Source organism: Poecilia reticulata, linkage group LG19 (assembly GCF_000633615.1).
Source record: "Poecilia reticulata strain Guanapo linkage group LG19, Guppy_female_1.0+MT, whole genome shotgun sequence".
Taxonomy (NCBI): domain Eukaryota; kingdom Metazoa; phylum Chordata; class Actinopteri; order Cyprinodontiformes; family Poeciliidae; genus Poecilia; species Poecilia reticulata.
In genome coordinates this window covers 11,642,588-11,665,769 of record NC_024349.1, presented here as the reverse complement: position 1 = coordinate 11,665,769, position 23,182 = coordinate 11,642,588, and the positions used below count along the sequence as shown (strand labels likewise).

The 23,182-nt window shown below is 39.1% G+C and overlaps 2 protein-coding genes across 2 annotated transcripts in view; one reads left to right on the top strand and one right to left on the bottom strand.

Annotated features, from left to right (window-relative positions):
- socs3b (suppressor of cytokine signaling 3b) overlaps nucleotides 1–897 on the bottom strand; it is a 15,548-nt gene extending 14,651 nt beyond the window's left edge. Inside the window, exon 1 of the mRNA XM_017301716.1 lies at nucleotides 747–897. The gene's annotated coding sequence lies outside the window, so the exon portion shown is untranslated. The remainder of the gene's footprint in view (nucleotides 1–746) is intronic.
- pgs1 (phosphatidylglycerophosphate synthase 1) lies at nucleotides 403–23,182 on the top strand. Its single transcript, XM_008437015.2, has 10 exons — nucleotides 403–553; nucleotides 7,425–7,635; nucleotides 10,391–10,468; nucleotides 12,193–12,292; nucleotides 12,363–12,552; nucleotides 15,902–16,080; nucleotides 18,680–18,876; nucleotides 19,007–19,298; nucleotides 22,697–22,845; nucleotides 22,939–23,182. Exons 1-10 carry the CDS (start codon nucleotides 438–440, stop codon nucleotides 23,056–23,058), a joined length of 1,632 nt encoding a protein of 543 aa, XP_008435237.1. The 5' UTR covers nucleotides 403–437; the 3' UTR covers nucleotides 23,059–23,182.

The following is a 23,182-nucleotide window of genomic DNA, read 5'->3' as shown; positions in this document are numbered from 1 at the left end:
TGGGTGTAATAAGTATGGAGGACCAAAACTGACAGATATGATTAACTGAGTTCTTTATCTAATTAATATTGCAATAATGACCCTATTTATTTATTTATTTATTTATTTATTTATTTATTTACTCCTGCATCTTATTTCTGCCTGTCCTTTTTACTTTTCCTTAAGCATGAATAAATGAACGAATGAATGAACAGACAAACAAGACGATTAAATAAAGAAACCAATTAATTGCATGCTTACGTGGTTACATTCAGAGAATTCACTACACCAAATATATTTGATGAGAAGCTAYTCTGAATTATGTCAGTGTTGGGCCTCCATAGACGTGCTTCTGATACTTATTAAATGAAGTTAAGGAAACCCTTTTTAGATAACACTGTCTCTGTTCACCGACTGTGGTACCGATAAAGTTTTGGAAATAAGTCGGCGCAGCAGCAATGGCAGCTCCCATGACTTGGAGGAGGYTGGTGCACTCTGTATACTCCCCAGCCATCGCCGGGGTTTTTAGCCGGATATCTGACCGGTTCTTCCGCGCCCAGGACAGAAGGAGAGGGTAAGAGTCGCAGCTGACTGCCTCAGACCCAAACGCTAGGATAAAACTGTGATTATCAGACTGAACCGTCTTTCCGTTTAGCAACGCTTGCTAACTGTGATGGGTTCATTATCGGACGCATGTAGTTCAGTGCCGCTGTTTTAAAGAAGCTCTTTAAAAATTCAGCTGGGTAACAGTTGCTTTTTAAACTTACATTTGTTCATCCGGAAAATCTCCAGAAAAGCCGTCGGGAATGCCTCTCTCTGGACTCTTAAAATCGCAGATAACCTCGACAGACAGTTCTGGTTAACTGAAGTAGCCGTTATTCAACTGTCAGGTTACAAAAAGCACACAACTTCATCTACATCACATGTATGAGGCACCTGATCTCTCTTTCAAGTCCATCCCATTGACAGTTCAGGTCTWTTCATGAACGTTTAGCAGGTGTAGTCAATTCTCTGAATGACACACCCGAGTTTTCGTTGAAGTGAATCATTTATTTACAGAGTATGAATAACCTAATCTTATATTGTCTCTTCTTACTGGAAAAAACTAATTGGGGGGGTGGGAAGTGCTGCAACCCACCCATCGTTAATCATTTTATTTACGGTTTTATTTACCCTGGAGAAAAAAAAAAAGAACTGCTGAAGCAGACTTCCACTTAAAACGTAAATGTATTTTACTGGGGTAAACCAACACACAGCTTGCCCACCGTTGAGAAGTGAAAATGAAAATGAAATGTGGTTTACAACATTTTCTAAATATCTGGAAAGTGCAGTGTGTATTTTTGTTGAATTATAATTYCAACTGTTCTATGAAAACCTTTGAGATCTATTACTAACCTAATGATTCAATTCAACTTAATCCAAAGAAATTTAATGTTGCCGTAGCTCATATCAACCAAGGCTCTTCAAACCTTGGTTTGAAGGTTGTAGATGCTGAAAGCTGTGTTTGTTGTTGTAGTTTTACAAAGTGGATGCTCAAGGTTTTAAAATTTTTCTGTTCAAGTTGATAAGATAACTAGCAGTGTAACAAACTGAGGTTAGCTTGATAATTACTCGAGTTATTACTGTACAGACCTGCTAACATGCAATCAGCTCCTTTACAGATGTGCCACTTATAGATTATCAACTAGTTTTAAAATAAGAAAAAAGGTTCTAATAACCATAGCAAACTGTGTTAATAATATATATAAATACACATTTCAGGCAAACGGCAAACACTGCAGTTCTCATTCTACACAGCAGATGCTGCAGCGGAGAAAAACCTGCCTGTATTCAACAATTGGAAGCAAAAGAAGAATCAAAAACAAGTGCTTTTCTATTTTACAACTTGAACTACATTTTGACCTTAGAAGTGTTACTTTTCAGCTTCTCAGCATTTTGCAATGCAGATTCCTTCTAATTATATTCAGATGCCTTTACCCTTCCCTTGAGCTCTTTCAGGCTCGTCTTGTTTGGTGAGTGAATCTTGTACTGGATGTGGAAAGTTACAAAAATGGAAATCTGAACAAGCGGCCAAAATGGCAGCCCACACCCCGCCTTCAGGGTCACTGGAGTTCTTCCTGTCCCTAGATATCCTTCACTGGGACAGAAAGAGCAGGGTTGAAGTCATCTCACAATGATGATGATAGGTCTTTGGTTCTCACAGTTTGAAACCTGAGAAATTTGTAAAAATAAGAATTTGTCATTCTTATTAATGAGGGAAAAGTAGAAGCATTCTTTCAGCCAGCTGACCAGGAGTTCACAGCAGTGGAAGAAAACTTAAAAATCTMATTCAAAGAACTTTAAATTGTAGGAAATTGTATGATCAGTGTTGAAATTGGCCCATGTGTGGTTCCATAAGTAAAAATGGTTAAAAAGATGTTGCTTAATAAGCGTCCTGGGTGGCTCTCCATGACTTTGTCATTTTTTGTGTGACCAGAAATATTTCCCAACAGTCGTATTGTTCTTTCTTGTGAGGTATAAGTCCAGTGTTTCAATCACCTGACCAGCAGTGTGCAGCTACATGAAGTCCAGGAGTAAAAGCCCACTACTTTAACCAACCAGCTGGAGAAATATCTGGTCTCTCTAGCATTTTCCCTGGCATCTCATTTGAAGGACTTTACACCTCAGGAACAGAATGACTGAACATTTTGTGATCTTGAAATATCTTTTTTTTGTGAAGAACCGTCCGTTTTGTCCAGTTTTAAAAGTGAATCATAAAGGCCAGCCTGAAAGACTTGCAGTATTTGGATAATTGGTCCAGCTCTTGCAACCTTAACCCTATTTATGCTTATCAGTCAGAAAAGCTGCCTAGAAAACCACTATGTTTTATTTTTTTATTTTGGAAACCCTTTGTTTTATGCTCACCTCTATAAACGAGAACCTTGGCAAAAACAGAAGTTTAAAAAATGTGTATGGCTGTCATAAATAACTGTAGTCAGTCTAAAAATGGTTTCATTCTGTGATCTTAAAGAGATGTTTGCCTTGTGCATTTGAGACTGAGTAAATGATGACAAACAGTTCCAGTCCAAGAAACAAAATGCTCAGTATGTAGACAAAATATGTTTTATTTTATGATTCAGACAGCAGTCATATGCAAACTCTGGGAAATAGAAACATTGCAAAGACACTGACTGCCACACAAATCTCACACGATGTCTGCATTTTCTCTGGCATTGTAACCGATCAGGAAATGATGAGAACTGATTTGGGATGCCCGGTAGCTCTCTTGGTTTAGTTGTTTCTCTCTGTACCAAGGACATCTTGAATTTGAGCCTTATTTTTTTTCTTATTTCTTCACTAAATCACTAAAATAAAACAGAGGGATAAGATTAGGAAATACATAGGCCCCAGCCATGATTAGAGCATGTCTTATATCTGTAGAGGTTAAGGACAGGAATGTCCATTGTGCCTCTCTTATCTGTCTTAGCATGTTGAGGCTGTGCCAAAGAACAAAGAGATAAAACTTGGTGCAGTGAAAATGTTTGCCTCGTTTCAGATTTCTTCACTCCTAAATACTTCTGATCATTAAATAAATTTTAATGTCAGACTCAGTTAAAACCAAATGTAGTTTTCAAATGAATAGTTCTTTTATTAAGACGGGGAAAAACTGACCAAATGGACTTGGACCATTGTGAAAATATAATTCCTTCCACTGTTCATTAATGGATTTATGGTGGTTTTTGCTTTGGAAAGCTGAGTTCAGTGTCACGAGCCACACTTGCGCCTCATTAGAGCCTGAGTCAAGAAATTAATTTTATTGAACCTGTTTGTCTGAATGAAGTAGGCTATTGTAAAAAGCAACACATTATACTCAAAGGAAAACAGCAAATGAGAAGAAAGAAAGTCATTGACATATTATCATCTGGACAGGGTAACAAGAGTTGGAATTCCAGTGAGCCGCATTGAGAGCCAGTATCAACAAGTGGAGAAAACTGGAAACGGTGGTGAACTTCCTCAGGAGTGGCTAACCTGACAAAATCGATCCAAAAGTGCATTAACGACTCATCCAGGAGGTCACATAAAAACCTCACTTCCCTCATTTAAGGTCAGCGTTTATGATTCAACCGTAAGAAAAAAACTGGGAAAAAAAGTCTCAAGTCATTAAATCCTTAAAGAAAAGATTTAACGTTCAGGGAAATATTCTGTGAACTGACGAGAACAAAAGTGAAACATATAGGAAAGCGCGTCTCCATCATGGGGATGTATCTGACTTTGAAATCTGTGATGATTCACAAAAAGGCAACAGAAAAAAATCTGTAAGTGGTCAAGTACTTCCTCACCACGCTCTGCCCCAACACATCACGAGGCAGCKGGACGTCTCAGTTCTCACCTAAAAATGCTTGGAATGACTGACRAGCWTTGACGACTGCTGGTGATTCAGACAACTTGTTCCAGCTGTTCAAGATTTTTGTGCCGTTCGCTTCCTTGATCATGCTCAAGTTTCCTAGAAGGAAGCAGTTGGGTTTGCCGTCACCATCGCCAGTTACCTTTTCTTTGTTTCATTGTTGAAGTTCTGCATCATTTCCTCGTATCTTTGATGCCTTTGCACAGCAGTCCAAGCAGAACAAAATCAAAGCTTCTTTTGTTTTTAACCAGCATAAAACTGTAGGTAAAACAAGTTGATGTAAGTCTCTTCTGACAGCAAATTGAAGACGCACCACTCAGTTGGTTAGTGATCAGCTCTGATCAGCTCTCATTAGTGATGAGCAGCTCAAATGCTAAAAAGAACATTAAATTTAGCAAAATGAAGAACTCCTTTCTGGTTGTGCAAGAGTACATAAATAAAACCCACTAATGAACTGTTAAAAAAAATTATAAACTGTTGTCTCTGCATTCAAAAAGAATTTAAGATTAAATAGTATTCTACATGTTTTCACACTGATGCATTCCTTCTAGATATTGCAATTGTTTTTATAATTTTTCTTTGCAGGCAACATCACTATGTGGTGTTGATTTATAAATACATCAAGTCTTATATACGATGGAGAATGTGAAGTTTTTGTTACTCGCCATGTCGATCACAAATTATACCGTGACATCAAGTAAGGCTTAAGCCATGTAGTAGAAGTAAGAAATACTGCCACCTGCAGGTGGGAGGTACCAGTCACTTAAACCCAATGGTTTTGAGAATTTTTACAAAAAGATTGCAATAAACTCACAATTATGCATAAGTGMAAAAAAAAAAAAAAAAAGTGGACATCTTTTGATGCGAATATTTCCGCGATCATTGCCAAATGATTGATGTAATTTGGTAATGTATAGATGAAAAATTAATATCTAAGCACGTATCTATTATCTTGAAGGTTCTATTTATGTCTCCGCCTACATAAAAAGCTGCGTTGGGACGTATTTGGCCTTCAGGTATTGAGCTTGTCACGTGTTTGGAAAGAATGATTTCATATTTCTTTTTTGATAGAAAACAAAACTAGTTGCCATTTAGGTGTTTCCCCTCACGTTTTACGCTCATTTCCTCCTCTAACTGTTGTTCTTTTATTCAATAACAAAGATCTGGAAAGAGATGTGAGATGTGAAAGATCTGGTTACATGTAATAAACGAAGAATCTAAGTGAGAAATCTTATCTCTAGGGTCTTTTTTCTTCTTTTTGTTGCCAATTCCTTGAATGACTCCATAGATATAACTAGCCAAAAATAAAAGCAGCCTTTCCAGTTGGCTGAATGGATTCAATGAAATCTGTTGAACAGAGCTAGGATGTAGATCCTTTAACGATGTCAGATCACCTGAGATAGCCAGGTCAGTCCTGGTTATCTCAGCTCTCTGATAATAAGAGCTGTTTTTAACTCGCATACTTTTTATCAGCAGAAATGTGGCACAGCTACGATAATTGGCTCATTTTATTTCCTGATTTCACCACCTAAGGCTGAAAATTGTTACTGGAGGCCATCAGCGTAAATGGAAGTTACTGTCATTCTGTGAGAATGTTTATTCAGAAAAAGATGCAACTTTACGTTAATGACTATATTTTCTTAGTGATGGCGGAGTTCAAAGCTTCTTATCGCCCTCATCACACCGCCTTATCTTTACAACTTACTGAAAGAAGGCTCGACATCTTCTGCCTCAGTGACATAACCCTGTCTATGAGCTGGGTGTACTCTCATTTAATAACTCTTCCACTGCTGTAAAAACAAGATAATTCAGTGCATTTTAGGCTGACATGAGGAAGTAGTTTTTTGTTGTTGTTTTGTTTTACGAGTTTGGAAAGTCTCTCTGCCCCTCTGCAGTTTAAAAACGTAAGTGTTTGTCYTGAGTAGGTTTTAGTTGCAAATGCCAAGCAGAAATGCATGTATGCCACGAGGGAAACGGTGAGAGAGGTAAACACTCCTCTCTCCCAGTTTTAACACTCGCTGGTGAAAAGCTGGATGTATGCAGAAGGTGTTACAAGTCTGTTTTCCACATTGATATATTTTCTCTTAGTCCTTCTGGAACTGGGCTCTCAAACCTGTGATTAAACGAAGAGGATAATGAGTGTATTTTAAGCTTTGAATCAGTGTCGCACAGTAACTAAGGCGATACTGACTCTTTGTCACTAAATCACTCTGGGCGCCATGATGGACGTCGGAAGTGAGGCGCGGGAGTATTGCACAGAGCGAGTTAAACTGTTTTCCCTTTTTGATTTGTCAGTTTATTCATGGCTTCTTCTTGTTCGAGTCAATTCTAATGTGTCTGTGAAYGTAGCACATCTGGGTGGAGCTAATAGACGGTGTTATTTACAAACGTTTGAGATGGCTAGCTTAGAAATCGACCCTACATCCTYCCTCCTGATGTGTTGATCAAATTACCGACCTGGCCTGAATTCAGACCACATGATTTATATCACTGTGTTGTAAGCAGCGTTTSCCCTCACCGGAGAGACACGAAAACGTACAAAAGACGAGATGCCAGCCATTTTTTTCCCCATACATGCTGACGACGCAGCATCGTCTCCATGGTTATAAATGGTTAGACGCGTAGCTTCTCTATAAAGCAATATTTGACATCTTTCTAATTATMCTWAYAAAGTATATGAACGCAAATCTACTTACCTTGTAAAATGCTGCAAATCCRCGATTACACTGAGGGCTGACAGTGATTATGATTGACGGCTGCTAAACATCAGCCGCGGCGTATCTTTCCTCATTAAAAATTGTTCAATAAAATAATAAGTTTGGTTTCTATCCTTGTCTGCATYCTATCAACTAAATAGAACCGATGTTAGGCTACCGGCTGTCTGTTTCTTGACAGGCTGACATCTGCGAGACAGTGCCATTTCTGTGTTGGCCCACTGGGAGTTAACTTTGTTGCTTCGACCTGATGAGAYGATGGAAAAGAGTATTGCGCATAAAGGAGTTGCCATGAATTATTAAAACAATTCAAAATCCTTGCACTTCTGTGYGCTTATTTTCCGTAGGTCAGCCATGTTGCTGCTGGCTCCACTGCTTGCTCCAGCCGAGCCAGCGCCACGCCACGTTTCCAGGCCCACCGGGTCAGCCGGAGCTCAGGGCTCAGACGGCCTCTGCAGCCACTTCCGATGGATGGCGGAGCAAGTACCCGCCTTCCGGGTGCCGGGAGCCCACATCCAAATCCTGATGTCACCAGACCAGTTTTACCAGGCGATGAAGGTTCGTGTCGTTTGTTCACGTCTGCTGTCGCCTTTGATTAATAACGACACATTTTAGGACGGCTTTGAAAGTCAAAACTATTTAAGAAATCAACAAGGTCAGTGCTGTTAGTTATCTGTTTAACTTCAACACTTTGAAATCCTTTATCTGTCCCAAGAAAAACAAAGCGGCTGTGAGGCTGTGGCAGATCCATTCAAGGCTGATGCCCTGATATGAGGATGTTTAAAACGTGCTAAATGGTTTCTGAAATCCACAGTAATTTAATAACAATGCAAAGAAAGACCTGCTGGGGTCACTGGGTGAGAAGCGTAGGTACAACTGGAGAGATGACCAGTTCATCACAGGGCAACACAAGAYAAACAACCACGCAGGCATACACTCATACCAGTTTAGAGACAGCAATTGGCTAACAGTCATTTGCTTGAGCTGGGAGAACCCATTCATGCATGCAGATTTTATAGAAACCATGAGAAACAACCCAGGCAATAAAATAAAATAAAATAAAATAAAAAACTTTATTAAATTAAATGCTGTAACTCATGCTGTTAAAGTCCTTATCAATAGTGATGGCTGTGGACAGAAAGACCACAAACTTTACTTTTATGTAATCAGTAGAAATATAAAATCTTGAGCTTTTAKAAATTCTTAGACTTTTTGGGGARGCACAACTTMATTTTGTAGATATAATTTTTCCAACTTCTGTTTCTGACTATATAAAGACTGAACTAAAATTAAATACATTTTTTCCAGTCATCATGAGGGCTGTGYGTGGAATCTTTTGTTTTCTTAATCTAAATTAGGATTTGGTTTGAAAAGACTGAGAACCACTAATTTGGAGTAAAACTGAGCACCTGCCACGAAAATGGTTGCAAGCTTCTCGCAGCTGCTGRACTCGATTSCTGTACTTCCATATGTTTATCACAATTTGCTTGGAGAGTCTAGCAAGAAAAAAAGAGAACGGTGCATGTGCAATCATGCAAAAGATAGCACAGATCTAATAACTCTTAAGTGTTTTTATAGTTGATCTTCACATCTCAGTTTTTATCTCATCCAGTTTATGAGAAACKTTGACATTATTTATCTGGATAATTTTAATTTAAGGGTGTGATGCAATGTTTTTATTCGGTGACTATAATGATTACAGAACCTTGACATGTTTCAGCTGACAAATGGGCMGTGCTAAAATTCAAATGGTAAAAGTTATGAAACGCCTTTCCTTTTACCAAAATTACACTCCTACCAGTAATGCAGGTGAGTGTAGTTTACTGTACAGCCACTCCCACAAATAATAATAATAGTTTCATGTGACTGACACGTAGTTGGACATATTTATGGTACCTTTTGGCACGATTTCCAAATTGCGCTTTTGCAAAGCGTCACCAGCTTGGTTTTTTTAAGTCAGAAAAATTCCTGTGGTCAAAGGTTTTAAAACAAACAAAAGCAACAGCATTCATCAATACCAGCAACATACGTGCAATGAAAAAARTGTAGTTTATAGAATGAAGTCATTCAGATATTTGAATTATTTATCTTAAAGATGATATTGCAGATCCTTTAATTCTAGGATTTGCACAACTTTCTTTTGACACAGGCCTTTGTTCAGTATTGAGAACCTGCCAAAGTATCGTGATGATTCATTTGGAGCTGTGTTTTTCTTCTTCTTTTTTTTTTTTCAGTGACGTTCATAAATGTCAGTGCAGCATTCAGTTTTTATTTTTAGCTCTGTTTTTTCTGCTAAATCCGGTCATTTCCTTGCAGCTGCAAAGGGCCCCTAATTTTCAGTTCTGAACTRAGCTTATACATACTTGGATTTTTAGACTTTTATTCATGAAAACAGTTTATATTTTGGACCAGAACATGGTGTCGTTTAAAATACTCGATCCTCTCTGGTGCTATTTTTTGACAGCCAGACCGTCTTAGTCTTGATAATTCTTCAGTTCACTCGCCTTGTTTTTGCAGCCAATAGTTTTTAGTATTTTCAGCAAACCAAAAACTTGGAATAATTAAATGGATGCATGTTAGGGTCCAGTTTGTTTAAAACATTGCTCTGCACAACCAACCTAAACAAAGAGTCAAAATGTTACCAAAATGTTACTCTGTTTGCACATTAACAGCAAAAAAATAAACGAATAAAAACAGTAAGCTTCATCTTGTTTTATGTTTTGCAAGTTTATTGTGTTTCTGCTATGGTATTTGTTCAGTGATGATATACAATGATTCAGCAAAACCAAGCAATAAAAAGAGCAATAAAATAATACATCATTAAGCAATACAAACACAACGCATACAATCATTTGAAGTAAACGGAACCAACAAAGTAGTAAAATCATTCCATAAAGACACAATAATAAAATACAATAGTAAAAACTCACTGGGTCATTATCAACACTTAAAGGTTTCTACTGTCTTAGCAGTGGTTATGTAAGCAAATATTATTCCAGAATAAGAAGCATATATATTTATAGAATATATAAAGATATTGTATTGTAAGATTTGTCTTCTAGGAATTGAACCTACATATGTAGTGAAAACGGCACAAGGCATAGATGGGAATAATTTTTTAAGTCCATATGTAAGGAGCTACATAACTGCCAAAATGTTTATTTATGTGGAATGAGAGGTTTGTTAAATAAATTATTCTATTTATCAACTTCTGTTGGAATAGATTTTTTCCTGTTGTCATTTTCCAGAATCTTAAACTCCGCTTACGACGCATCCTCCTTCACTTAATACTTTCCGTCTCCTTTCCGTTAAGGCCGGCATCAGAAGCGCACAAAGGCGTGTGGTGATGGCGTCCTTGTATCTGGGAACGGGACAGCTGGAGCAGGAACTGGTGAGGAAGAGCGTTTTGTTTCTTAAATATGCTTCTTTCGTTCGGGGCAGGTGAGAACAAAGCTGTAACAGCAGGAGAGTGAGCCAAATGACTGGTCAGAGTTGCCAGAAAATATGAGTCAGACTTCTCCTCCAAGAATACCGCAGTGTGTTTTCTTGAGATTGAAAAGAGAAGTTCAGGCCAGAACTACAAGGAATGACCCCAAAATGCAAGGGTTTATGGGTATGGGAGAGCAGCGCTGGCGTGTGAGGGCTTGCTGTTTTTCATGCTTGGAAAGCCTAGCATAACAACGTGAAACCAAAGCAAACCACAGTCTGGACCGGTGCTCATATTCAGCTGTTTTTTCGTGTTTTTAGGGTTTGTTTTAAATGACCAGTAATGGAGACGTAGATGGAGGCCAAAATGTTCAATCACAGCTAAAAGCACCGAGATCAGCTGCTAAACTCTGTAGCTCCACAGGATGATGGATTACTAGAAATGTGAGTCAGAAAGGTGCAGTGAGGCTGTATCATTTTTTCCCCCCCTGCTTTTTAAAGTCTGGGGTTTTGCTTTAAAAATGGATGAAACAAATTTAATTCAATCCAGTGTGAGGGTTCAGGCCCAGTATGTGGTTAGGACTAAAGAATGCAAACTGCAGGTGTTGTTTTAGTGTAAAACCTGGACTCAGGAACACAACAGATCCTGACAGTCACACCTGAACTGTGTATTTACTTTAGCGGCGGGGCCAGAAATGTCAGTAATCCGATAATTGAAAGCAAGGCTTATCTTACAGAAACAAAACGCAAAGTTTTTTTAAGACACCTGACACGAGACGTGGAGAGTAATTTGTTTTCATGTGTTGCACATGCAGCAGCGTGACCAGGAAGTTTTTCTTTTAGCCCAGGCAGTAAWCAGAGAAGAAGAAAAAAGCTGCTATTTTAAGTTTTCAAAAATAATAATTATGAAAGAGTTTATTTTCCTAGTCTTTGCTCTGTTTGGATGATGTATAAGAAGTCAATAATTTATTACTACTACTAACAATAATTATCTCTTACTGAACTAACTACATTAGACAAAACAATTTTGAGTTTATGCTTTTTGGAATAAGACGTAATCGAGCTTAAGTGATGTCTATTTGTAAAGCTCATTTCAGCAACAAAGCATAATACAGTATCCAGCTATGAAATAAGCAATAACCATTACATTTTGTCATAATCAAAATCCATCAAGCAAATATACATCAAATACATTAATAAATGTTCCACTTACTGCTAATCAAAGGCTGCGCTAGACAGGTGGGTTTTTAGCCTTGATTTAAAGGAACTCTGTGTTTCSACATCTTTGCAGTTTTCTGGAAATTTCTTCCAGATTTATGGTTCATGTAGAAACTAAATGCTGCTCGTCTATTTTTGCTTCTGGTACCAGGGATGCAAATTTCATGACTTTAATGTCCTTTGCTTTTAACTGAATAATAAAATATGTTAAATGGTTGTCTTACGTAAAGCTTGTTTGTTAAATTTGAGGTATTAAAATAAAAAATTATAAACTTGGACACTGGTGAACAATTCGATCTTAAGTCATTTTGCATGTTTGAAACAGACAAACATGCTGAGGGTTTTTTGTTGCTCAACCAAATGTTTTGACTGCCAATCCACAGTGAGATTTTTTTATTTATATTTATATAAATTACACATCATTTTAGCTTCGTTATTAAAAAACATATTCCATATCTATCTCCCATTAAGGTGGACTGCATGGAGGAAGCKCTCCTACATGCAAAAGAAAACAGTCGCTCTCCTGACCTCAAAGTTTCGGTGCTACTGGACTACACTCGCGGATCAAGAGGTCGGTCTCCGTCAGACCTCTACCCTGTTGTTTGGCCCAGATCTCTGTGCTCACCGTGTTTCATGTGCAGGTCAGATTAACTCCCGGACCATGCTGCTGCCTCTGCTGCAGCGCTTCACCTCTCAGATGCGAGTATCTTTATACCACACTCCGGACCTGAGAGGCCTGCTGCGACTCCTGGTGCCGCAGCGCTTCAATGAGACCATTGGAGTCCAGCACATCAAAGTTTACCTCTTTGACGACAGCGTCATCATCAGCGGGTACGTAGAGTTTAATCCAAGGGGATTGGAAAGCTGGATAGGGGCCTCGAAAATGCAAACGTCTCTAGGTTCAGTGTGTGATCAGAAAGTGAAGTTTTAAATCTTAAATGAAACTTTGGGCAGATTTTTGGTAAATCTGCCCATTTCTCTGATTGACTAAACACCAGAATACTTCAAATTATTGAGCATACATAGCATACAGTATTGAAGCAGGGAATGGAAGAAGCTAAAAGTCTCACATTTTTACATATAATCAGTTTGGGAAGGTTTGACGCTGTCTATATTCATCTACGGTTATTTTTCTGATAGTGACATGTTGTTTGGCTGTAAAAAAAAAGAAAGAAGATTGGTACTTCCATCTTCATTTGGCTCAGACATGGGGGAAAAAAAACAACAAGTCGCAGCTGATTTTTATACTGAAGAAACTTTTGGAGTTTGGTACTCAATTTCTTTTTCTAACCTTAGAGACTTTGTGTTCCTGAAACATTGCCTCAATAATCAAAAGTTTACCCACTTTTTCTGCACAAAGAACCTCTGGTAAAAGTGTCCTCACACTGTCCTTTGGATGTGTCGCCACTGAGCAGCCAGACATTCATTGAGCATTAAAAAAATGTTTAAAAACCATCTAATTTCTGTTTAAGGCAATAAATAGATGAGAGATTACAAATGGTATGTCATGGTCCACATATTGTAAAGTCTTAATTAAATGTCTGCTTTGAAAACAAATGGAAAACAGATTGTAATGTATTTCTTTCAAACTTCCAGTATTTTTAGATTTCCTGTCGCTAAGTTATTACATATCTGACTTTTTAAATCAAACTGAAGAATGATCATTGTGCATATTTACTCAGAGCACAGAGCAGGTGTTTCCACTGCCTGGAAATGTTTTCAGGGCACGTTCTGTCATCTGAAGAGAAAATGTAAATCATGGGTGTGCTCTAAAGCTGAGGGCCGCGGTGGTGTGTTGTGGTTTTCACTCCATTTCAGATMAAAACAGACAAACCCATACATCATGCTAGAGAAGGAAGCTTTCCCTGCAGTGCTTTCTGAAGAGCAGGATGCGTCCGCCTCGAACGTTTGTCATTAGCGTCGTCCAGCAGCAGCTTATCTGCGTGATCGTTTGTCTTGGCTGCGTTAGACGTCCTTCACACCCTTCTGTCTCGTGAACTCCTCTCTGCTCTGGAACGCGGTCTGGTCAGTTTTAAATTCACATCGAGGCTTCCCACCGGGATCAATTAATCTCATTGTTTGAAAATATTGTTACATTTTGGTCTCGCCTGAAAATTGAGAACGCTGGAGCGTGCTCCAAAGCGAACCTTTAAGCACTTAAGACATCGGGCGCAAYCTGTCTTGGCTTTGGTTCATTTCCTTCCTGGAATAACAATAGGTTACTCGAAAGTGCAGGTTAAACTTGAGTCAACAAACCATTTTCAGTTACTGATATTAAAAGATTTGTTTCAAGACATCTGCTGGTTCAATGACACGTCATGCTCCTGAAGCAACACTTATCAAAGGTTATTCGTTTTACCTCAACTTGTTTAGTTTTTTCACTAGAAAACATCAACTTCTCTTTTTTTTTCTGCCTCTTTTTTTTTGTCCAATGTTGAGCTTTTATTAGACGTTTTGAGTGTTTGCATAACAATCCAAAGCATGACAGAAATATCTATAATATTTAGAGTAAAAAGTTTGGTTTGAACTTTAAATAAAGTGTCTGAAAGTTGATACATTGGTAATGTTAACAATGCAAAAGTAAGGATCACTTACTTTTCAATTCAGTTCAGCACTCACCCTAACATACATTAAGGATGAGGGTGCATTGATCATGTGAGAAGATCCTGCAGCAACAAATCACCCCATATCATCATGACCCTTCTACCACCGTGCTTAGCAGCTTATATCAATTGTTTTGCATTTTCACCTAATTTGCTTCCGTACATTATGGCTACACTAGGGGTTTCCAATCTGCAGCTCTGGAGCCACTAGTGACTCTTTGGCTCTTTTGCTAAAAATTATTAAGAACTAACTAATGTTTTTTAAATATAGATATAATAAGAAATGCAGGTTTCTACCACTAGCATGTTGGGATATTATATTGTTGAAATTAAAAAGAGAGCACCTTTTTATTTATTTTCTTAGTAAACGATGAGGAAAAAGTCATAACAGCGTATGACTTTGTTAACCGAAACTCGTGACTGTAACTGATATTTATTTATTGTTGAGAAATTGTCTGTCACAGTTTACACTCCGTGTCTTATTGAGTTTGTTTCCTCTACGATGAAATTTAAGCCGCTCTGATGTACATCTAGATATTAGATGTACGTTTCCAAGTGGTTTTATTTACTTCAAGTTGAAATTAAAATYAGAAGAGTCAAACAATTTCACATAAAGCCAAATAAATGTAAATGGTTGCTTTGTTTAGCAATAAATAAAATGTYGCCTGACAGGACTATTTATATATTTAAAGGTCTAACTCCAGTAATTGCGTCTTAATGTGTCAACAATGCTGTTGTTCTGGGAAGGATGAGCCCTTGACGTCCTCCAGGGCTAAATAAAGTGCAGGAATGTGGATAATGACTTTCAGGTTTTCTCTCACACCAGCAGCAGAAAGGCAAAGCTACGCGATGCCTTAATGTTGAACGTAATGATAGTACAGTTAGGCAAAGGAATGAACTCGTCGGGCTTGTTTGGAAGGATTGTCGGGAAAGCTCTACGTAAAAAAAAAAACACAAAAAAAGAAACACGTGTGCATACCTTAAATRCAAACTTACTTTTGTTTTTTGTAACAACGCAATACAATTTGAGCTTTTGACCACGATGCTCAGCACTACCAGGAGAAACGCCTCATGCAAGCTGAAGCACAGTGGAGGAAGACTCTTGTCTTGGGTCTCGGTTTGCAGCCGCAGAACCTCGAARCTGCAGGTTAAACTTTAGTCAACAAACCATTTTCAGTTACTGATATTAAAAGATTTGTTTCAAGACATCTGCAGCTTCTAGATACGACTCTGTTTCAACACACCCGAGTTAAATGATGAGGTGATTAGCTGGATATGTTAACATTCTTCTAAATTAATTCAAAGAATTGTGAATTGAAACTGTTTTTTATCTTCAAATTGTGGTGCTGGAAAAGTTTAACAACTTTGTGCTTGAATTTTACTGTTGGAAAAAGTAAACAAACCCCGATTAAACCGTAAACAGTGCAAATGTTTTGTAGAACCAGCGGTTTTGGTAATGGGAACCGACCCATGTCTGGTTTATTTGCTCTGATTGTGCATGAAATAAGGAAAATACACCAAAACATCCTGCAAGACGGAACTTTACGAACCTTGCTCRTCTCTCTGCTGTTTTCCAGGGCCAACCTGAGCGACTCGTACTTCACCAACAGGCAGGACCGCTACGTGCTCCTGGAGAACTGCAGGGAGGTGGCGGACTTCTTCTCCGACCTGGTGGAGGCCGTKGGGGACGTCTCCCTGCAGCTGCAGCCGGACAACTCGGTCACTGTGCAGGACGGCATGGTACACCCCTACAAAGGTAGAAACCGGACACGCACAGACGCAAGCTGTTTTGACAACGCGTGACACTCGGCGCTCGGCTGYGGCGCGGCGCTCAGCACCGGCGGCTGACGGGTTTGGCTAATGGAGCTTGAAAGCTTAGACAGGCGAGGAGATGCTGGTCAGTGAGGAGGACAGAGAGAGCTCTTGCGGTTTGTTAGCCACGCAGCCGGATGTGAAAATGTCAGATTTCTATTCACACACGCACACACACACATTCATATAGCTTGTGTCTGTAACTGGAGCACAGCCTGCCAGGATGTTAGTTTAAAGGATGAATGACATCATGTCTGCAGGATTAGGCTGCAGAAACGGACACCAGGAATAGAGATGTGATGTCACAGTGTTGCTGGAAGAAGATATGGACAGTAGTGGGAACTGATATAAACACGCACACACCAGAGCCATTTGTACTGGATGACTTGGAAGATTTGCAATGAATTAGAAACAATGACGGGTCCTGATGCACAGCGGCAGCAGACAGCTTGGAGACAGGGGATTACTCATTCAAACCAAATTACCAAACACGCCTTCACACTCACCTTTTGGAGGAGTAGCACACATGATAAGCTGACTCACATCTAACTGCTTCATTTTTATGCTTTCCCATAAACAGAGTTTTCTTTGAGGGCTGACTTATACTGATTTCTTTTTTTTTTTCCCTCAAGGACTATAGCACAATGAAACTAAAGAATTACACAATATGATCAATTTTAAATGATTAAAGAATTTGTCTCTAAAGTTTTTATAATTTTTATTTAACCCTAAAGATTATTTTACAGCCCATGAATGATTACGTAGCTCCAGTACAGTAAAAGTAAAGCAGACAAGATGTAATTTTTGATGAAAAGTGTTTGCTGCTGAGGAAAAAAAAAAAAAAAACACACTTCCGGGGAAAAAAAGATGAAATGGGGAAGTACTCAAAGAGTTTGAGTTCTTGCAAAGAAACGAAGCTGTAAATGTATATATATGAAAAAAATATTTCTTAAAAGACTTCACACTATAAATTCCAGTCATTTTAATGCCCACATGTAAGTAAATAAACCTTATTTTTTTTAGCATATCATAATCACTTGGACTTTATTACAATTTGTCACTACGAACCGTAATGTGATTCATTCTGACTCTGTGTGATAGAGCAGCACATAATTATGAGATGGAAAGAAAGTTATTCATAGTCATAAAAATAGTTTGCAAAAAAAAAAAAACATCTGAAAAGTGTGGCATGCATTTGTATTCAACCCCCCATGAGTCAAAACACGATAGAACTTCATAATAGTAGGAGCTACAACTAAATGTCTTAATCAACTTTGCATAGCTGGAAGCAAAAAAACTGATCCTTTTTTTGCAAAATATATCTAAGCTGTTCGGTTTTATCTCCAGCTGTGTYGTTGTCCTGCTGGAAGGTGAACCTCCAGCACTGACTCTCACCACATGATGCTGCCACCACCATATTTCACTGGTGGCGTGTTCAGCCTGATGCATGACGGTTTCCCATCCCACGCAGGTGGTTCTGCAGGTTGGGTGAAATGTAGAATTTTGCATCATGTTTTATGTGTTTATTGTGGGACCCGTATCGTATCGTTTATTGTTTATCGTGATGCATATCTTATCATAGTGTCACCATAAATTCCAGTTAATTCCAGTTAACGTTAACTCCTAAATCTGTCCTTATTGCTATCTATGCTACTTTTTTTTGCAGTGTTTGTTCATTAAAAGTGAATCAATAAATATCAATACATTTTGAAAATGTTCTTAGTTGCACTTACTGTGTGCGATTTAGTGAGACAAATCACACTTCTTTGTGATTGTGTCCTAAAGAAGCGGATTACAAATAGAGCAGCATTTGTGTTTGTGAGGCTCTAATTGCTGTGACACACAGAGCTATACAGTTGCCTTAAAAAGAAGTAATAAATAGTTCTTATTGTCACAATATTACCTCAGAATATCGTGATGAGATTTTAGGTCCAAATCACCCAGCCTTAGTTGTGTTCCCTACCTTCTAATTCTAGGTAGACATAAACGTTTTGGAACATTTTCAGTWGAACTGCACTCTTTCCATTTTCAGACGATGGGTTGAAGAGTCCTCTGAGAGACGTTCAAAGCTAGGAAAGTTTCTTTTATAAGCTAACCCGACTATAAACCTCTTCAGAAACCTGCGTTCCTCGGTCTTCATGATGGTTACAATCCTCTCAGACCGGAAACAGCTGCTTTTTTTATTCAGCGTTTAAATGCAAACAAGTGAACTCTACTTACCAATTAAGTGAGCTTCAAAGACGCAGTGTGTTTTACGTACGGATATAAAACGGGCTGAACATAAGTGCACTTTTTGTTGTTCTTCCACATAAAACCCCGATAAAATAGATTTTCTATGGCGCAGACTGTGAAAAAAATTCAGGAGGTGTTAATACTTTTGCGAGGTGTTGTGTTTCCATTTTCGTAGATTTCCTCTCCATATTTTACCCACAACCCACCACTGCCATAAAAGTAACAAATCCTTGACCAGAACGCCGCGACCTCCGAGGTCGAGCCGACCCCTTCTCCCTCTTCACATTAATTTGTGTCTCCATGGCGACCAGGAAACCGGGAGGACTTCTCGGCAGCGGCGAGGAAGCGCATCATGGAGGTCGTGAGCTTGGCCCGCGTGAGACAGCAGCAGCAGCTGCGGCGCTCCAGGGAGGAAGAGGCCAGGAGCGAGGAAGAGGAGGACACCTGGGTGTTCCCGCTRGTCCAGATGAAACCTCTGGGCATCCGGATGGATGAGCAGGTCACACAGGTGAGCCTCTTCTGTTCTGGTTTGTGTGTTTGCACAGCCTGGTCTCCTCGCATGTCGGGGGGGAGAAGATGAAAGCAGCCGTGTTTGTAAGTCGTCCGTCTTCTCCTTCTGCGTCTCCCCGGCGCTCCAGCGGCTGCTGACAGACGCCGGGCCGGACTCCACTGTGTTTCTAACGTCGGGTTACTTCAACCTGACCCGGGCTTACATGCGGCTGGTGCTGGAGACCGGAGCCAGCTACCGAATCCTGACCGCTTCCCCAGAGGTCAACGGGTTCTTCGGGGCCAAAGGCGTCGCCGGAGCGATTCCTGCAGCCTACATCCACATCGCCAGGCAGTTTTACAACCGAGTGTGCCAGCTGGGCCAGCAGGAGAGGGTCCATCTGCACGAGTACCACCGGCCGCAGTGGACGTTCCACGCTAAAGGTCGGTGAGGTTCAAAGGTCAATCTAAGACCTCTAAATATGTTTAGCTCCATCAGATTGGATGGAGAGCATCCATGATGGTGGGACGTTCACAGAGTCTTTGGTCCAAACGATATTTATTGTTTAATTGAACTTTTATGTTTTTGAAGATTTAATTTTAGGAAAATCTGGATTTTTTTTTTTTTTGGGGGGGGGCTTCTGTAGTTCAGAGTGATCCAGTCAGCCATCTTGTTTAAGCGTGAGATGTATTAGTTTTTCTTTTTTAGCTAAGATTTTAAATGTTTTAAATATAAGAAAAAAATCATACTATTACTATAGCATAGCGATAGTAATAGAATAATAGTCAGACTGCAATAAAGTCGAAATAATGCGAGAATAAAGCGTTAATGTTACCAGAATAAAGTCAAAATATAGGAGGATGAAGTAATAATAATTTTATCAGAACTCCAACACAGAAAATAACAAAAACTTAAATGAGGAATTTGAGCATCTGGTGAAGTTATACTTTGGTATCGGTTTTCCAGATAAGAGAATACTTCATCTTTAAACACATAAACATCAAATTGTTTTCAGCAGCAGGATTTTGAAACAGTTGACTAAACAACTGAGTCTATTTTGAAGAAAGAACAACACAGAGGTACAAACGTCACATCTCGATAACTTTTGAAGCTTTTTTCATCAAAACGAATTTTTTCTCGTAATTTAGAGACATTCTTCTGGTAAAATATTGTCTTTGTTCTTCCAATACTACGACTATACTCCCATAACTAATTGCATGTTTAGACTCTTTTCTAGCCTCTATCATCTTTTCTTCCAGTTTTACTCTCCATCCATCTTTGCATCAAATCCCCACATCATGATAATGCCACCGCCGTGTTTCATTCAGCACGTCGGTTTTCCTTCAACCTTTAAAGTTTGGATCTCATCTGGTCAGAGAAACGTTTTCTGGGTGTCTGCAGCTTCCCCTCCATGCTCCACAGCTCTTTATGGCTGTGAGTGAACTGTGTGCAAACATCAGGGTGATTCTGTGTTGGAGAAGCTTGTAAATGTCAAAGAACTCCAGGAAATTTGTGTTATCAGCCGCCTCCTCACAGACAGTAAATATTGCAATCTGACCTGCTGATATTGCTCTCAGTATCATTAGTTAGTTCTTTTAATTTCACTAAAGCAGATTTTCCAAATAACTTAACAACTCAAAGATAATTAGAGGTCCAGTTAACTGATATAATGTCATAAAACAAGGATAATAAAATAAGATAAATAGATATTAAGCCAGTAAAGTGGCTCCATTAGGGAGGGAATATAAAAACATGAAAAGTCTTTTAAATCTTCTATCTTTTGCTTTTCTAGCTGTTCCACTGGTTTTCTTTACACATTGAGTCTTAAATTCTAGTGGAATAAAATCAAACATTTCATCATCTCAATTTTATTCCTTAAATTGCACTAAATACGTCCAGGGTTTCCGTCTTTGGTCGCACATTTTATCAAAGTCCTTTGCTTTTTCCTTTACTTTTTTCTTTCTGTACATGTGTGAGGTAAAATGTATTTACTTTTATTTTTTTAATGAACGGTTGGTTCTCTTGGTTCTGTGTTGGAGTCCTGACTGAGGAATTATTTTTTGTTTGGCTCTTCCGGCGCGGTGGAAGTTTGCCTGAAATCTCTAAACTACCAACAGAGATCTGCTCAAGAGGCGGACTGTTGTTTTGTTCTCAAAACGTTATTGTTTCTGTCTCCACTACCAGAATAAAAAGAAATAAAAATTAATCCCAAAGGGAAAGTAACTGTAACAGCTGTTCTAATTCCAGTTTTGGCTTCAATAAGTAGCTTATTTACAGGCTGTTATGCAAACTTTAATGTCGGCATGACATTAACGATTTACTCATACATCAAAGCTGAAGAACCAGGACTTTTTGAGAAGGTTCTATTAAACTTATGTAAGTAGAAGTTATCAAGTCAGTTTAGCTTATTTTTCATAAATKATGTAGGTTCTAATTTTAAAAGGATCTTAACAAGAGTCTCAAAGTTACCGTTACATAACATTTATTGTTAGAGATGTGAAATAAATGCTGTCCAGATTTTCATTTTGGATTTTATTTCTGAAATTATATCGTCAAAGTAAAGGTGTGGGATTATTCTGCTGCAGTGCGAGATTATTTTAGGCTGAGGAGTATTTTTGTATGTATGGAGTATTTTTACTTAGTTGTACTTTTTAGTTTTACTTGAGTGAATTTGTTAGGAAGCATCTCGTAACTCTTACTTGAGTAAAATATCTGGACACTCTACTCACTGAGTGATTGATAAACTTGTTTTAACCAAAACTTCACCAGAAACACCAACAGTTTTTGTTTATAAACTTCATATAAAAAGAAGTAGATTTGGGAAAACTTTGCTCTTTTGCCTGATTTTGTTTTTGTAATTTATATGATTTTTGTTTCTTAGATTYCCACATCATTTTATATTTTGGTCTGTCTGATTATGTAGTTTTTAAATCTTCAACGACTGATGTTTTGATCAGTTACTCAGTACTTGAGTAGATTTTTTTTACCAAATACTTTTCAACTCCTTACTTTTATTGGAGTAAGAATATATTGAAGTAGTGCCACTTTTACTTGAGTACAAGTTTTCATTTTTGAGTAGCTAATTTCTTCTTAGTGTGGAGGGTTTTTGTAAATCTTTTGTGTTTTTTTTTCTTTTCTATCTGTGATTTTTTTATCACTTGTTTTCCGTCAGCTGCTCCTGTTAGCAGGCGTGACAGTCGACCTCCTTTCTGCCGTTTCTCCTCTCCCTGTACTGTAATGGTTCCCTGGAGAGCCGGCAGAGCAGCTCAGGCTCTTTTTGGTATGGATCCATTAGTCACGCCCTCCACCTTTCTCTTGGCTTTTATTTTTCCTTGGCAGCACAGCCTTTTAAAACGAAGTAGGTCACCGTTTATGATTAATGCGGGGCGTGTGGGCGCTGTTAAATGATACGTTGTCACAGCTTCAGGGTAATTGTGCGAAATGGCGTTTTACTCGAACAGCGTTGCACGATTCCAGGTTTGCTTGGTGCCAGAAAAGTCCAGAAACAATGGGATTTCTTCATTTCTGGTGTTGTGCAAGGACCGTAAATGAGCCGTTCTCTATATGAAGCGGCCCATTAAGAATGATGGCCCATTAAGAATGCTGTTTCTCTTGTGGTTGTGATGGTATGTAGGGTGACGCAGGAATCTTGTACACTCACTGTGTTGTAGCCTCAGGACAAGGATGCACGCTCACTCACTCTCTCTCTCTCATATTTTGAGGTTTTGGATCAACGCTGGGGATTTCTTCTTGTGCTTTCTTTCAGTTGTGGTTTCAGTCTGCTGAATCCGGCTTTCCGAAACTTTACTGACCCCTTCCCACCCCGCCATCTTCTTCACAGGTTTGTGGTATTACCTCTGGGGGCAGGACAGGCCTTGCCTCACTCTAATTGGCTCCCCTAATTTCGGTTACCGCTCGGTTCACCGCGACCTGGAGGCCCAGATCGCCATAGTGACGGAGAACGAAGCCCTTCAGAGCCAGCTCCAGGAGGTCTGCTCATTATGACGACGACGACGATGATGATGATGAATGGCTCTGCGTGGCGCGGCGCTCACCTGGCTCACCTGTGTTCTGACCCGGCAGGAGCAGGAGACGCTGTACCGGCGCTCCACAGAGGTGTCCGACTCCACGTTCCAGCAGGCGAACCGCTACGTCAAGCTGTGGGTCAAGCTGGTCACCCCCCTCATCAAGAACTTCTTCTGAGATCCAAAAGGTTCAAACCATCACACAAAAAAACGCTTTTTACACCTGAAGGCATTAATGTGTAAAAAGGGAAGTATTATGTAGAATCGACTTTTCTGAGCATTACATCATGTTACAATGTTAA